Source organism: Plectrocnemia conspersa, unplaced genomic scaffold (assembly GCF_051122295.1).
Source record: "Plectrocnemia conspersa isolate PC_06_02 unplaced genomic scaffold, ASM5112229v1 ptg000009l, whole genome shotgun sequence".
Classification (NCBI taxonomy): domain Eukaryota; kingdom Metazoa; phylum Arthropoda; class Insecta; order Trichoptera; family Polycentropodidae; genus Plectrocnemia; species Plectrocnemia conspersa.
Window position 1 is genome coordinate 9,524,452 of NW_028277173.1, and position 14,644 is coordinate 9,539,095.

The following is a 14,644-nucleotide window of genomic DNA, read 5'->3' on the forward strand; positions in this document are numbered from 1 at the left end:
TATTTTCAACTTTTTCTTAGGTGTAATGACCTTGCAAAGACGCGTGTCTGGTATGGAGCGTGATCTTGCTGCTATTGAAGCCAGAATTCGTTCACTCAGTACAGAGGCTGATGCTATCGAAGCTGAACACCCCGAAGAAGCCATTCTTATCAGAGAGCGAGTTTCACAAATACAAGAGATTTGGGAACAACTCACACAAATGGTAAATTTAGTAAATAAAATAAATTAAACTACGACCTTCTACGTGAGAATTTTCATTAATTATTTTTTATTTTAGCTTAAAGATAGAGACGCAAAGTTGGAAGAGGCGGGAGATCTACATCGCTTCTTGCGTTCTGTTGATCACTTCCAATCATGGTTAACCAAAACACAAACAGATGTTGCATCGGAAGATATTCCAGCTTCTCTCGCTGATGCTGAGAAATTACTCTCTCAACATCAAACGATTAGAGAGGAAATTGATAATTACACCCAAGATTATAACAACATGATGGAATACGGAAAGAAGATCACTGCGGTATATTTAATTTTGTCAATAAATCTGCTGTTAAAAATTCTGTTTTTGTATAATATTTATTTAATTTAGGAACCATCCACGCAAGATGATCCTCAATACATGTTCTTAAGAGAACGTTTGAACGCTTTGAGCGACGGATGGGCTGAACTGCAACAAATGTGGGAGAATCGTCAACAATTGCTTTCGCAGAGTCTTGATCTACAACTTTTGCAGAGAGACGCTCGTCAAGCCGAAGTATTGCTCGCACAGCAAGAACACAAACTCAGCAAGGCAGAGTCTCCTACTACTCTTGATCAGGCTGAAAACATGATCAAGGAATATGAATCGTTCTTGACGACAATGGAAGCTAATGACGAAAAGATCAACTCAGTCGTACAGTTTGCTAATAGGCTTTGTGAAGAGGCACACTTTGATGCTGATAAAGTACAAAAGAAAGCTGAAAACATTGATTCTCGCCGTAATATTAACAGAGAAAAGGCAATTCAACAAATGGAGAAATTGCAAGATCAATTACAACTTCACCAATTCCTACAAGATTGCGACGAATTAGGCGAATGGGTGAACGAGAAGAATCTCACTGCTCAAGACGACACTTACAGGTCAGCTAAAACCATCCACTCCAAATGGACCCGTCATCAAGCGTTTGAGGCTGAAATTGCAGCAAATAAGGAGAGGTTGATTGCTGTTCAAAACGCAGCTGAGGAATTAATGAAACAGAAACCAGAATTCGCCGAAGTAATTTCCCCTAAAATGTCAGATATTTGCGATCAATTCGATAATCTCGAAGATACTACCAAAAATAAGGGAGAGAAGTTGTTCGATGACAACCGAGAGGTACTTATTCATCAAACATGTGACGATATCGATTCATGGATGAACGAGCTTGAAAAACAAATTGAAAACACTGACACTGGATCGGACTTGGCGTCAGTTAATATCTTGATGCAAAAGCAGCAGATGATCGAAACACAGATGGCCGTTAAAGCGCGCCAAGTAACAGAACTAGAAACTCAAGCCCAATATCTACAGAGAACCGTTCCAGACAAAATGGATGACATTAAAGTTAAAAAGAGTGCAGTCGAACAAAGATTTGAACAACTTAAAGCACCTTTGGTCGAAAGACAAAGACAACTGGAGAAGAAGAAAGAAGCCTTCCAATTTTGTCGCGATGTTGAAGATGAAAAACTTTGGATTGGTGAAAAAATGCCACAAGCCACTAGCAAAGACTATGGAAATTCTCTTTTCAATGTGCATATGCTAAAGAAGAAGAATCAATCTCTCAAGACTGAAATTGACAACCATGAACAAAGAATTTTTACTGTCATTGGTAATGGTCAGAAGTTGATTGACGAAGGTCATGAAGCAAGTCCTAAGTTCCTAGATTTGATTAGAGAGCTTACTGAACATTGGCAAGCGCTTAAAGGTATACTTTATTTTTATCAACATTTTAAATATGTTTGGTTCGTCGTTGATTCTTATTTTTATTATTTCAGATGCCATTCAGGATAGAAATAGTGGCCTTTTGCAGTCAGAAAAGGCTCAACAATATTTCTTCGATGCAAACGAAGCCGAATCATGGATGAGCGAACAAGAACTGTACATGATGGTGGAGGATCGTGGCAAAGATGAAATTTCAGCACAAAATCTTATTAAGAAACATGATATTCTGGAACAAGCCGTTGAGGACTATGCTGAAACTATTCGTCAACTCGGCGAAACTGTGCGTCAATTAACCATGGAAGAACATCCGCAAAGCGAACAAATTTCTGTTAAACAATCCCAAGTTGACAAATTGTACGCTGGGTTGAAAGATTTAGCCGGCGAACGCAGAGCTAAACTCGATGAAGCCCTACGTCTCTTCCAACTCAACAGGGAAGTCGACGATCTCGAACAATGGATCGGAGAAAGAGAAGTCGTCGCTGGTTCTCAAGAGTTGGGACAAGATTACGATCACGTAACTCTGTTATGGGAGCGTTTCAAGGAATTCGCCCGTGACACTGAAGCCATCGGTTCCGAAAGAGTCGGAACTGCTAACCGAATCGCCGACCAAATGATATCGATGGGACACTCCGACAATGCCACTATCGCACAATGGAAGGACGACTTGAACGACGCCTGGCAAGATCTTCTCGAACTGATCGAGACGAGAACGCAAATGTTAGCTGCGTCCCGAGAGCTACACAAATTCTTCCACGATTGTAAAGACACATTGGGACGTATTATTGAGCGCCAACGAGGAGTTTCCGACGAACTGGGCAGAGATGCTGCTAGCGTATCTGCTTTGCAGCGCAAGCATCAAAACTTTATCACTGACCTTACGACTCTTCAATCGCAAGTACAACAAATCCAAGAAGAATCGGCAAAACTCCAGGCGTCTTATGCAGGAGACAAGGCTAAAGAGATTACCAACAGAGAAGCCGAAGTTCTCACAGCGTGGGCAGCACTTCAAGCCGACTGCGAGACGAGAAGAGTGAAGCTAGCCGACACAGGAGATTTGTTCAAATTCTTTAACATGGTTCGCACTTTGATGATTTGGATGGACGATGTGCTTCGTCAAATGAATACAATCGAGAAACCGCGAGACGTATCTGGTGTGGAACTGTTGATGAATAACCATCAATCTCTGAAAGCGGAAGTCGATGCCAGACAAGACAATTTAGCAGCATGCATATCTCTGGGCAAGGAACTGCTCGATCGCCGACACTATGCTTCCGATGATATTAAAGAACGCCTTCGTGCTTTGAATAATCACCGTCATACTCTATTACGACGATGGGAAGAGAGATGGGAAAATCTCCAACTGAGTAAGTTATAACTATATTGTTTTAAGTATTTGCGAGTGTATATTTTAATTATAAAAAAATGCTCTTTTCAGTTCTGGAAGTGTATCAGTTTGCCCGTGATGCTGCTGTTGCTGAAGCGTGGTTGATTGCTCAAGAGCCGTATCTTATGTCTGTTGAGTTAGGTCACACAATAGATGATGTAGAAAACTTGATCAAAAAACACGAAGCATTTGAGAAGTCAGCAGCTGCTCAAGAGGAACGTTTTGGTGCCCTACATCGATTGACAACGGTATGTTTGTTCATTAGCAATTATAATGTGGATTTGGTTTTGATTTTTAACATTTATAATTTTTTTAATTTATGTTGCCAATTAATCTTAATTTTTATTACTTTTTTGTATTTAACACATTTACTGTAATTTAGTTTAACTGTTTAATTGTTCTTTGCATGTTTTATTTTTGCTAATAGTTTTGTGAATGTCTTTAGTGTGAGCAATTAGGGCAATCACAGAATGCAGCATTGGTGTTCGATCCGCTTCAAATCATGCCTGAACGTATTAATACTCACGAAATTTGTCCCTTGCTTGATCCAGATAATCCTGTCAGAACTATTATGTCCAACAATAATGTTGATTCATATCATACGAAAAAACAGAGAACTTTAAAGTATCCCGAAAAAAATATTGGAATTGTGGTGCGTGATATAATTCTAACTAGTAATAGGTTCTATTCACCTGAGCCCTTCAAAAGAAGAGAGTTTACCTCTCATGGTACTAAAATTATATATCCACAGCTCCCAGAATGTGGTGCTGAAGTTACTAATAGAAAAGCAACTAAAAATGATTCTTTCTTATGGAGAAGATTAAACAGTAAAGATGATAGTCACAATAAAGATATTAGCAATCATAGCAATGATATTAGTAATCATAGTATAGATGATGACGATTTGTGTAGTGATAACGAAAGTATAACGAAAAGTTGCCATGCCGAGTCTTTAGCGGACTCAAAAGATGCTTCTCAAGCTGCATATAATATAGAGACAATTAGTAAAGATCCTTCTGTGAACAATCTTTTATTAATTTCCGATCAGCGTAAGGTTTTAACTGACAGTATGTTCATCATTTGTTCGGATGAATGTCAAGTCAAATTTGAACTCTCAAAAGATCCTAAACTTTTATGTTCCAATTTTATTCATTGGGAAAAATGCTCATATCAATCTCTGAATAGAAAACGTCCTAAATCTTCGCTCGTTAACAAGACACACCAAATGTGGGCCGACACAAAGAGCGAAACCAATTTAAATTCAGAGTGCTTAAATAATAACATAACTGTTTCTAAAACAAAACCAATTATGATAAGAAAATCTGATTCATGTCAGAACTTGAGTAATAACTCGTTGAATTCTCCCGTAAAGAAACCTAACAAATTTTATAGTATTGAATATATATTCAGCGATGTAACTCCTAGTCCTTCTTCTTCCTTACACTCTTCCAAAGAATTGCATGCCTCTCTATTTGATTCAAACTCCTTGGATACTTTTCTCGGTGATGGCGGTGAATGTGTATTAACAAAAGTAAGTTATGTTGTTTTGTATGCTTATATCATATGTACATTTATGCTTTAATTGCGGTATTTGGTAGATGTTTAATTATGTATTTATCATCAGTTATAATAACATACGATTATTTTCAGTTTGAAATCAAAGAAATGACACGACGACAACAAGCAGCTGAAGAAGCCGAAAGACAGAAATTAGCCGAAGAGCAGCAAGCTCGCGAAGAGGCCGAAGCGGCGGCTCGGCAACAAGAAGAAGAACGCAAACGAGCTCAATCCGCCCAAGATTCCACAGATGCACCTCAAGAATCGCAAGGTATCGTATTATGCTCTTGTAGTCTCGTACAAATTATATCAAAGTGGATAAATCAATTTTCAAACCATACAACAATGGCGCTACTTTTCAATCAATCAACCAATCAATGTACTAATGCTTAATCACCGCATTGTTGTAATCACATTGCAAACGCATAGCTCGAGAGTGTTCGAATGTCGTTTGTTGAACTTGAGGGATGTAAACTGGTTTCTGAAGAGAAAAAAACAAAAGTGTCAAAAAATTAAACAATGTGTTCACACGTTTGCTATTTCACTCTGTTTTAATTTTTTTTACACGCTGCCTTTAAATCGATACACTTTGTGTGTGTTTGTGGAAACAAACAATAAAATTTTAAACAATAAAATATACAACGCAGTTGTGAGAAGGAGTTCCACAAAAATGTCAGAAAAAACGCAAGAACGTCCTCATTCACAACCAGGTAAACATGATATCACAGAATGTGCTTTTTTTCTTCGACTACTCGCTATGTGTACATTTTTACATACATATAAGAGCACTTGTTGTTAACGCATACTGTAACAATCATCATCGTAGCTTATGTTAACATTTTCTTCATCTTTGAGTTTTATGGTTGTACGAAGGCAAACTTTCACTATGTTTCTTTAGAACATTACACATTAATGTAATTATGATAAAACATGTTCGTAATATTAGACATAGAATATATCATTTTTTTTCACTATTTATAATATTGTAATCCAACTAGCTGAAACTGTAATGAGCTTCTTATTTGTAATATTATCACTTGCATATACAATAGAATATTATTTCATATGTATCTGTATATATATATATAGTTTGTATGTATAATAATCATGTAATTTCTATGTGTATATCTTTGGTGGTGGTCTGGTTAAACTTGGCTTGGTACTCTAATGTTTTGGTGGTTTTTATTTATGATATATATATATATTTATCATGGTATTTCTTTAACGGTTCATTTCACTATTACATTAGCAAACTATTTTAATGATCAGAGTAAGTATATCACTTCAATCATATTCTTTTTTTAAGCAATGGATTTTTTGCTTAGTCTTTAAAAGTAACTGTTATTACGTTTTCGAGAGGTTATTCGTACGTTTTTTCTTATTTTTGAAGACTATGATGTATGCGGTATTTACTAAAATATATTTTTCAGTCTTAATGTTAGTTGTAAAAAAGTTATTTTGAAATTAGATAAAATATACTTTTGTAACTGAATACTTTTATTTTAATACGAAGGTGAGTCAAATGAAAACCTTGCGATATGAATTTATAACTTCTGTAATTTGGAAGCAGTGCTAAATATAGTTTTAACCCTTTCACCATAAAGGGCATATATACAAGCCACCTGGAACATACGCAGATTAGTCCCAGTGGACTACTAAAAGAGGTGATGGGAGGAAAAATATTCAAGTTTGACAGAGGTGCAGCTAGCGGTGTGCAAGGCGCCACATACTCAACAACATATTTTTTTCAGACGTATCAATACACTTTTTAAGCACTGAAAAACGCCATGGAAACTACATAAAATAATGAAGTCCATTTTTTTTCATCTTTTTTGTACATATAATACAAGATAAAAAATATTTAAGATTTTTTAATTTGACTCACCCTCATATTATCAAAGATTAACTTTACATTTTAATGAAATATATTTTAGTGTCTTATTAGTTATTTATAAATTAATTGACAATGTTTGATTATGCACTGTGATAGTAAATAGCATTGTTCATCGGAAATAATTTTGTATAATCAAACTATTGTATGCACAAACTTAACAACTTTATTTGCATGTTATTTATTTGTATCTAACAAGAGTATAATGCATGATTAGCTATGAGACCGCAGTCGAGTGGGCCTGGTACATCCAAAAGGCTGAGCGAACCGTTACCCACTACTCCCGTTAAAAGTTCAACTGGGAAGGATTTCAGTGAGTTGAAAATTTAAATTATGTAACATTCGGTAGTGTCTTACCGTACTGGTGATGGGACAGTAGTGATGATTAATATTTGCATTGTAAATGGGGTAATTGTACGATGTTATTACGAAGTGTTGCAGTTTTATTTGTAAAATTAAAACGTTATATAAAAAGTAAACAATAATAACAAGATGTGTGCTTATGTGTCGTTTGCTTAACAGCCAATTTTTGTTTGCGTCCGTTTTTATTTACTGTTTAAAAATTAGCAGCTCTCTCGGAGGGCCGTTCGCCGAAAGAACTCACGTCTCCGAGTCCTTCGGGATCAAAGGTGAAGAGCCGCTCTAGGAGCAAATCACCGTTCCGAAGCTTCAGATGGAAGACCAAAAAGCCTGTTGTGGCCGAGGGTTCTCACAGTGACGATGAGCTATCAGGTACCTTCATCGCGCTTGGTGAAGGTTAAGCCAAACAGGGGATCTATCTATCTCTCGATCTGAACATAACTTGGTGGTGGATTCTCTGTTTTATTTATTTATTTTTTAATATAAAAATTGTATAAATCGTTTTATATGCTTATTTTTCATGTATTTATATTATATCTAAAATCGCTACAACAAACTTATTTTTGCTACAAAGGTAAAATGATAAAAAAAATACTGATTCAATGTGTAACGAAGATATCATAGCAGTAATCACTGATGAAATCGATAATCTTTGTAGTGATAAGTTTTTTCATTGTAATTAACCACTATCTTAACTGTTGATCCTTTCCAGTCCTATGTTAGAGTCTGACTCGGCTTCGATTTTGTTCTGGTGAGTCTTATATCGAGTCTGACTCAACATTTTAATAATATATTAGTTGATAGCTCAAATTTCAAACTACATGTTTTTTTTACTCCGACGTGTTTAAAACAGATGTAGGAAAGGAATGTGATGCTTTTTTTGTGAATTTAGAATATTTTTATCTACCTGCTAGGGAAACAACCATTGCAGTGGCGCTTGAAACGTGAATGTAAATATTTTTGTGCAAAATTGAACGTTAAAATAAATATAAAATGCCTAAAATTATGAAAAAATATATTGACGTAGACGAATTTGAAAGTAATGATGATAATAACTATATGCGTGAATTAGACGTTGAATTAGTTGATAACGAAGAATATAATATTGGTGTAGTGAAAATAAACAATAGAAAGAACTATAAGTCTGTTCCTGGACCATCAATCTTCTCTCTCATGTCAGAAAAAATGTATTTTTTTCTAAAAATACTGCAAACAATTAGGGACTTTGTGGAATATTTTTGTTATTTTAAGGACTGCAAAGGGTTAATCTATTATAACATTATATTTTTTATACTTTTCTCTTTAACATATTCTTGTATCAGCTCACTTTATTTTATATTTAAAAGTTAAATATAATTAATTTTATGCTTGATATTTATGATTATTGTATTTAATTCATAGATGTAATAATTATATTTGAAGCCATGTACCTTGTGTTTTAAACGAATGTAAATTATTACGTATGTAATATATAAACTGCCAAGTTTGATCACACCAAAGTATATTTGTTTTTATGTATATATCAGAATTGACGACATGTGTTTATTTTAAACTAATGCTATTTTTTTGATATACAGAAGGGCAGAGTCCAAGTAGTGACGAAGACGCCATGGAAGGATTACTGGTACGCAAACATGAATGGGAATCTACGACAAAAAGAGCAACTAACAGGTAGTCAAGTTTCTCATATAATAGATAAAATACACTGTTGCAGTCGACAACTATCTGTGGACTTATATTTTATGTATTATTTTTTTGCAGATCATGGGATAAAGTATACATTGTCGCTAAAGATAACAAACTGTGGTTCTATAAAGATAGTAAAACTTACAAGGCTTCTCCAGATCAGACCTTCCACGGTGAACCACCGATAGATCTTGCTGGTTCTACAGCAGAAATCGCTTCCGATTACACAAAGAGGAAATATGTCTTCAGAATAAAGTAATATTAAATACAATGTCATGTATTTCTATAAAAATTGATTGCAAATTGATTCATTATTTATCTTGCAGATTATCCACTGGAGCTGAATACTTATTACAAGCTACAGAAGACGCTGGTGTAAATTCATGGTTATCGGCACTCGGGGGACAATCTGCCGCAGCCGGAAGTTCATCCACCCGTGCTCAAACTCTTCCGCCGCCTCAGAAAGATGAACAGAAGAGACGTTCCTTCTTTACTCTCAAAAAGAAGTTAGTATACATTAATACAAATTTACTTTTTATGTCAATTTGTCGTATTGAATTATTTTTTAAATTGTGTTTAATTATTTCTTTACAGTTAAGCTGACACCGAGCACTAATGTTTAATTATCATTATAATATTTAAGTAGAAGATGCTGATAAAACCCAGTGAAATATTATCTATATAAGTTTTCCGCGAGTGGGAAACATTGAGTGTTCAAAATTATATATGTATAGCAATATGGAAATTTTAAACCCATCTCTATCCAGCTTATCGTTAAACGGATGTCACACAAACACGAAGATGAATTAATAAAAAGGACCAACGCCAGCGCGTAGACGCGTGCATCCGATCCCTTTTCAAAATCACAAGTGTATCTTTGTGTTTGTTAAACTTTTTTTATTTTCGATCTATGTATAGTACTAATTATTTTTTATTATATATGACGAGTACTATATGTGCATAAAGGTAGCGATCGGACGAATGATATATTTATTTAAAGATTTATATTTTAACGATGTCGTTGCCACAGGAACGAAAACTTTTAATGTTATGAATAATATATATTATTAAAGTAAATTTCGCACTCATGGAATTACATTATATGGAACGATTCCAACAATAGCTTTTTACTGCTGATTTATACTGCCAGAAATTTACAACTTTTTGTCTCTTACAAATTTTTTTATGAGAAACAAATTATATGAGAAAATTGTTTTTTTTAGTAGGATATGTGCAAATATAATATGAATGTTTATTGATTGATTGACTATAATTAAATATAATATATATTTTTCAATTTATTATTATTTTTTTATTTCAACTTCGATTGAATTACGTATTATGAGAATTTTTGTGTATTTTTAAATTTTAGATGATGGCAATGTTGCTTGTGTGTGAATGTTTTATATGTTATAGCTGCTTTCGAGAATCCTTGACCAAAACATTTTTATTGATTTAAAAAAGGTTTTTTTATTATTGTAATTAAAATATTTTTCTTTATTTTAAAAATGGATCATTATTAAATATGCTTTTAATTGTCATTGAATTATGTACAATGTTCTTGTAGTTTATAAGAGAGATTTTTGTCACAATTTTATGTAAAATTAATTAAAAATAATTGAAATTGATATAAAAAAAAACACGTCTATAATATTTATCAGACTGTTAAACGTTGTATTTTTATTTTTGGATGAAAACGCATTAACCGAAAACTTTCGTATTAGTTGACGTTCGCGCGCGAATTAGCTTTCGATAGACTTTCATTTTCATTTGCGTTTTTCTCCAACAAATAAAAAAACACGCTAACTTGTATGTGAACTGTAAAGATGCTTGCTATATAATACGATAACGACTATCTTTCGGATGTGTTCTTCTCTGCACAAGGAAATTTGTAACGACTTCGATTTTTACAATTTTAAATACATTCACTCGTCATTTGTTAGTGCCTAGCAAAGATAAAGAAAAATCTGAAATTTATCTATTTATTGTCTTCTGGTATAAATAGTGCGCAATCTATATGAAAAATTCTAATATATGTTTCTTTTTGAATAAAAATGGTAAATGATATTTAATGCTTATAATAAATATATTTAAAATAGAGAATGATATTTTTTCTTTATTCCCTAAAATCCTATTATGTACTGGCAATAGTCAGTATTCAAAACTATATCGGAAATCTGAGCACAATGGTTCTTGATCTTTTAATAGCTCCATAAAAATCTTACAATGTTTTTACAACCCTATTGATATAAAAATGCTGATTATATATTTTATTGAAAAAAATCAGAAATTAACTGACTTGCACGAAAAACACGTTATTTATTGCTATTAGCATGCAGTTTCGTTTTAATATTTACCATTGTGAAAGCCCGCTGAAAATTTGTTACCCAAGGCACGTTACACAGATTGCCATTACAAAAAAACATTTGAAATTGTATTTATTTTTTTATTTTTAATAATATTATGTTACAGAAATAGGTAGTAGACTATTACATATTTCTATACTAACAGTCAAAATGATCCAACTACAGTTCCGAACTTTTAAAATAATACACAAATTTAAGAGTATCTCTGATTTTTTTAATTAATCGAACATTTAATGTATTTCATTAATTGTGAAAAATAATATCAATTAAATGGCCGCCTCTGGATCTTTTACAGCAGCCAATCCTTTCGATGTAATTTTTAATGACTTTTTCGTACATTTCCGGCGGTATCTCGGTTATAACTTAGCAAATGTTGGTTTTTAGGTGCTCCAACTTTCGGATTTTCAACAATGCGCACTAAACAGTTTTGGGCATGCATTGGTCTCTCGTGAATCACATGAGGAAATTCCTCGCCATATATGCGGCAATTTTGCTAAAACCCTATCATTGCGGATAGCTTCAATAAAAGTCATCAAGAAAATCGCCAGTACTCATTGGGCACCTAAAGGTGCTCTAAACTTTTATACCTAATAATATGATTATTTAGTTTAATTTAAGACTGTAAATCACTTGAATTAATTAAACCATAATATTTTTAAAAATATGGCATGAATAATGCCCATATTAATAAATTTCGAAATGGCGCGCAAAAATATCAGCCGTGGTGAAAAGATTAATATACACAGAGAGGTGTAAATATGCCTCATCAGAGAAGAAAAGTTTCTTTGAAAAATTCCTGTTGCTCTAACACCCAATCTGCGAAAATTTTTCGGTATCCATGGCCTCTGGGCTTCATTGTGCTATCTGAATTTTATAAAGACTATGCAAAACGTGCCAAAGGGAGCCATAAGGCCACATTTTCACTTACAGCAGCAATATTCTTGGCTGAACGGGCGCCACGATGATGCACGGGCCTTACCCTATTTCCAACGCTTCTAATCTCTTCAATTTTTTTTCACTTTATTTCCATAATATTTTTGTAAATTTCGATACACAGTTCGTACAGAATTGTTATTTCTGTAGAATAACTGAACAATTTTAACGCATTGAGCGGTGGTTAAGCGATCCATTTTGTAAATGTGTTGTTGCAAACCAATATTTGCCACTGAACACGCGTGATTATTGACAACTGTCTGGTTTATAGTGCTGCCAACATAGAAAACTTGAATTGGATCAACCTGTATATTTATTTTTTAAATTTTCTGCGGGTGCTGCAGTATCGCAACTTTTATACTCGAGTCACTATTGGTAACAACCAGGGATGTAGAGTCGGAGTCGGAGTCAGCGAAGTCGTAAAAAATCGACCGACTCCGACTCCTTTTTAACCCTTTCTACTTCGATCAATATTTTTTTAATTATTCGTCGTGCGCCATGCGTTTTATGTCGGTAAAAAGACCGTAAACAAAAGTATTTGAAGCAATTCTTGTTTTAATATATAATTCCCTTTGAATCACGGATTTTCGAATATATTATTGATTAAATTAAGTATGAGAGTAGTCAAAAAATAATTTTAATTATTTTTTGTTCTTTCTTCTTTGTTGTTATTTTCATGAAAATAAATAAATAAAATAATTACTAATAAGTTTAATATTTTAAGATTATCTTATTGAAAATTTTAAATTCCGAGTCGTCGGACCTTGCGAAAAAGTCGGTGTCGGAGTCGGAGTCGGGGGAAATTTCGAACGACTTCACAGCTCTAGTAATAACCCTATTTTATATTCGCGCATGCGCATGGGACGTGTCTTTGCGTGTAAGATACTGTCGCATATTTCCAATCCCTTACCTATTCGTTTCCGTTCATTAGTTTGCGTGCGCGACGCTGCTGCCTCCAAGCGTGATGCAAATGCACCGTGTCGCTGCCTCCAAGCGTGAAACGAGCGAACTTCAACTGACAGATCGCTTGAAAGTCCATTCGCTTCAAAATCGATCTAAATAAATGTAGACACGCAAAAGTGCCGATTGCGTTAGTATGAGTGAATCTGTCAACTTATTGGTTCCTGTGATTGAATTGAGCACTGCTTGGTCAGTGCTAACACAGGATTGATTAACATGACATTATCAGGGATAAATGGGTAGTCAGTAGTTGATTTAGTTGACTTGCTAACATCATATGAACTATACATATAGTGACAAATCATAATAAGTTTTAAATAAAGACAGATTCTAAAAAACATAGATACAGACAAGTCTAAAAGTCTTCTTTTTTATCGAACTAAACATAATATGTGTTATACATATAGAGACAAATCATAATAAGTTCTTAATAAAGTCAGATACTGAAAAAACAAAGACCAAGAGAATAAATTATGTATGAATCCAGAAAATATAAAACACAGTTAAAGAAAAAAAAAATTAAATATAATACATATAAAAAATGTTTTAGACCATTAGGTAAAACACTGCTCGAGATAGATTCAAACTCATTATTTATGCATTATAAATACTTTTATTCATCCTGTTTAAAATTTATTTTATGACTTGCCTGTATACAATATTTTAAGTCTCTTGTCTGCACCTATTGCACGTAATCTGTTGTCAGCACGTCGCTGTTAATTTTATCTTACAAGTTGAAAATAGCAGTTTATATAAAAATGACACGTGCAAATGTCACGTCGCTACTGTACACCGTTTGGAAGTTTTTGTGACAGACACATGTATTTTCTGTTTTATAGAATAGATTCTCCTCTTCTTTGTTTCATATGACAAAATATTGGATTTCTTGTGAATAATTATTATGAATAAATAGTACGGCTAGAAAATTCAACCGATTTTGACCAGTATAATTTCTTAATAGTGTTTTATACGTGTTACAGCGTATGGCATCAGCTGTGGATACAGGTGTCACTAAAATAATAGTTTTGCCACTTCGAAATAGGTACCAATTTGTTGTTTTATATAAGTTGGGATGAGGCGTTGATGTTGGGTATACAACAAAAAGTTTAATTTTCATACATAATATTTAATTTGGATATCAACATCTTTACTTAGCATTGTGTAATTTATTTTAATATTTTTTATGTGTTCTCTAAGAAAACGTCTATTAAAATTGATTGTTTTAGGGTTTACTGTATAAAAGTATTTAAATATTTTAAAGCTGCTGAATATGTCACTAATTTCACTAATTATTTTATCTCAGAAATTTTTAGAATCTTCTTTCGTGCTTGTTTTATTTATTTTTAAAGGTATTTCTTCGCTATCATCTGCACGCTAGAGCATCGCCCTGTTGTAGGCTGTTGAGTGTTCGTAAAGGCTTTGGTAGATCATTTTGTGCTCTCACTTGGCATTTGCCATTTTTCATTGTGAATTTCACCGAGATCAGTTTTTTGGTACACACTACTCTTTAGATTATTTCACGCGTAAAAAATCTTGACAAAAAAAAACTG

The 14,644-nt window shown here is 33.7% G+C and overlaps 1 protein-coding gene across 23 annotated transcripts in view; it reads left to right on the forward strand.

Moving 5' to 3' along the window:
- The window catches only part of beta-Spec (spectrin beta chain), a 48,612-nt gene extending 38,478 nt beyond the window's left edge, over positions 1-10,134 (forward strand). For 7 of the 23 annotated variants that reach the window (XM_088193021.1, XM_088193026.1, XM_088193027.1 and 4 more), the window contains 13 exons: positions 21-202; positions 278-517; positions 587-1,940; positions 2,011-3,321; positions 3,393-3,589; positions 3,787-4,872; positions 4,992-5,169; positions 7,007-7,102; positions 7,357-7,521; positions 8,727-8,820; positions 8,911-9,090; positions 9,162-9,341; positions 9,430-10,134. In XM_088193021.1, coding sequence (XP_088049147.1) covers positions 21-202; positions 278-517; positions 587-1,940; positions 2,011-3,321; positions 3,393-3,589; positions 3,787-4,872; positions 4,992-5,169; positions 7,007-7,102; positions 7,357-7,521; positions 8,727-8,820; positions 8,911-9,090; positions 9,162-9,341; positions 9,430-9,433 — 5,267 coding nt within the window. In that variant the 3' untranslated portion in view covers positions 9,434-10,134. The remainder of the gene's footprint in view (positions 1-20; positions 203-277; positions 518-586; positions 1,941-2,010; positions 3,322-3,392; positions 3,590-3,786; positions 4,873-4,991; positions 5,170-7,006; positions 7,103-7,356; positions 7,522-8,726; positions 8,821-8,910; positions 9,091-9,161; positions 9,342-9,429) is intronic. The other 16 variants (XM_088193035.1, XM_088193036.1, XM_088193033.1 and 13 more) reach the window with 9 other exon arrangements.
- The last annotated feature ends 4,510 nt before the right edge of the window (positions 10,135-14,644 follow it).